The sequence below is a fragment of the Lipomyces doorenjongii genome, assembly GCF_038497915.1.
Source record: "Lipomyces doorenjongii strain NRRL Y-27504 unplaced genomic scaffold V1508scaffold_202, whole genome shotgun sequence".
NCBI classification, from domain to species: Eukaryota; Fungi; Ascomycota; class Lipomycetes; order Lipomycetales; family Lipomycetaceae; genus Lipomyces; species Lipomyces doorenjongii.
In genome coordinates this window covers 5,980-8,486 of record NW_027118269.1, presented here as the reverse complement: position 1 = coordinate 8,486, position 2,507 = coordinate 5,980, and the positions used below count along the sequence as shown (strand labels likewise).

The 2,507-nt window shown below is 45.7% G+C and overlaps 1 protein-coding gene across 1 annotated transcript; it reads right to left on the bottom strand.

The window, feature by feature from the left end:
* Window positions 1–722: 722 nt before the first annotated feature.
* On the bottom strand, window positions 723–2,240 carry V1508DRAFT_429097 (uncharacterized protein). Its single transcript, XM_066941860.1, is given in 4 exon segments — window positions 723–1,459; window positions 1,470–1,472; window positions 1,516–2,171; window positions 2,205–2,240. 3 exon segments carry the CDS (start codon window positions 2,156–2,158, stop codon window positions 870–872), a joined length of 1,236 nt encoding a protein of 411 aa, XP_066792024.1. The 5' UTR covers window positions 2,159–2,171; window positions 2,205–2,240; the 3' UTR covers window positions 723–869.
* Between the last annotated feature and the right edge of the window lie 267 nt (window positions 2,241–2,507).

Here is a 2,507-nt window from a genome sequence, read left to right as displayed (position 1 = left end):
AAAATTAGCGAATATTATTCGCACTGTTTTGGATTGCGAATACGAATAACGAATATTGCGGATATCTGCGAATATTCGCATTCGCAACAGCCCTACCTGCAACCTCGGAAGCTGGGATCGCTTAGTAATCCCATAGCTACAGCGGCCATCTACGAGTAGTCATCTTGATGACTACACCACCAATTACACAGCCAGTTTGGATCTTTTGTGTCATTAACACTGACTACCGGACTGTCAAAGTACATTTAAGTATCTGAGGGAACTTACGGCAACCTAGTCTGTTCTCGTTGGGTGCAGCCTTCCCAGCATTCTCGATTCTATCTGCGGGAGATGGTTGTCCAGGAGCAATTGGCAACCCGGCCCTGCAACAGCCAGTGGGTATGTTGATGCAGATTTTGCATAATGCCTTGTATAATCAGTCTACCAGAAATATTCTTCTACTCGAGAATCCTGGACATAGCAGTTGTCACGGTCGACTCGGATTTCGATTGCTGCTTCGTCATCACTGTCATCGTTGAGGGCTCTGTTGTCGAGGCGCTTACAGCGAGTTCTGATCCTCTCCAAGGGAGACATTACGGCAAGGTGAAATGAGTGTTGTTAAGTTAGCCTTTGGGATCATAGTATTACAAATGCCGTGGTCAAACAAAAATTGTTCAAGGTATCAACAACGGCGCGATATCGTCAAGCTTCTAACTTCTGCCAATACCATAGATGATAATTATCGGCAGACGTATTGGTCTCAAGGGGACATATAATCTTGATCTACTATACAAGCTCAACCCACCTTATGGGAACAAATCAGGCATCAAGCTGTAAACACTTATTATTCTAACATAACGCCATCCCTACCTCAGCGTTCTGCAGCATTTTTACGGCTTCTTCAGTAGCATATCCCAAGAACGTGCCTTCTTCAAATACTGTGCGATTTCAAGATTCTCTTTTGCTAGCGAGAGCCCCTCTACGAGGAGTAACAGAAAAATGCCACCTACTACACTCGCTCCAATTACATAAAACTTCACAATCGACTTGAAATATCTCTTTTTGTCGGACGAGTCGAACGTCTTCCAGGTGCTCACCAATCCATACATTGCATTACGCAAGGAGGATATTGTTCCAAAACTCTTGCGGTCAAAAGGAATAATCGGCTCTTCTCCATCAGGAAGTAAGGACGCTTGTACGCGAATGCGAACAATCGTAGCAGGAACACTTAGCGAGAGAAAAAGTGCGAGATAGACGGCAATGCCTGACAAAAGCATAAGGACACCAAAGAATCTTCTCAACCCGTCCTGTGCCATAGAAGGCATGGCGACCTTGGATATGAGTGTGTTAGGAAGTAGATACACGAATTTGAGTACAATAAATTCAGTAGCCAGAACAGGTAGAGTGAGCAAGCTCAGATGAAGAGGAGTATGCCTAAGGCGAAAAAACCAGGTTCTCTTTGTCGGGATCGTGACAATAACGCTTCACATTGTCAACAAAAAATACACTTTATAATTTAAAGCAGAGCGACTCACTGGGTCAAAACTAGGGAAAATGGAGCGACACAGAGGTCAACGATCAAAGAAAGCAACGGCTGCAAGCTATTTGGTAATATGAGGGAGCCCAAATCTTTATAGAACACTCTCGCAACTTCCTTCGCGATGTATGCAGACATTCCACGGAAAAGACTCCAAGGGCCTGCCTCGTACCGCAGGTAAGCCGCTGTTCGTCTAAGGCTGGACGTGACGGGGTGCTTGCCAGTATATGCCAGATTCCTTATCAACAGTCTGGCCTCGAGTTGTGCTTCATCCACTCTGTCGCCCTCCTCCGCAACAGCCTCATGCCGCAGGTATGCCGCTGTTCGTACAATGCTCGATGTGGCTATAGTGCCTTGGGCACGATACATCAGATTTCTGTCCAACACAGGTGGAGTGCCTTCCACACGGTCGCCACCCTCAGATACAAAACGTTCGCTAGACTCGGAACTGAAGCGACTGTAGCTAATATGAGGTTCTTCGACGGCAGTAAGTGTGAGAATGACAATCGCAACGTACCGAAGAAGAGATAATACTACTACACCCACAACGCCAGCTATCAAAAGTTTATTTGCCGGCCCATCCGGAATATCAAATTTTTGAACACCTATTGCTTGATGTTGGAGTGTTACTGAGTCGACCATCGCTAAAATTGAATTGAATGGACGAAGTAGTTGTGGGTCTGTGTGAATTCGTATGACGGTCGACTAAAGAGGACTCAGAAATCAGCGCTGCCCTGAACCCTGAACAGATAAGTTCAGACTGACGGAAGCCGATATGCCGGAAGGTACAACTAAGCCGGAACGAAGCCCATAAACTCTTCAAGCCGGATTTTGTTCCCGTAAGATATTTGTTTTTACTGAACCGATAATCTCATTAGAACGATATGAGTTTGGTGTAAAAGTTGTTGCATCGGCTTGATACAAGGGGAAGAGCGGAGGTTACGGCTTCGATGAGGGTTAGGGTATCATGCCGCCAGAGATATTCACATTG

Bases quoted from the DNA above. Each gene is read 5' to 3' on its own strand.
- V1508DRAFT_429097 (XM_066941860.1), bottom strand. From the start codon at position 2,158: ATGGTCGACTCAGTAACACTCCAACATCAAGCAATAGGTGTTCAAAAA.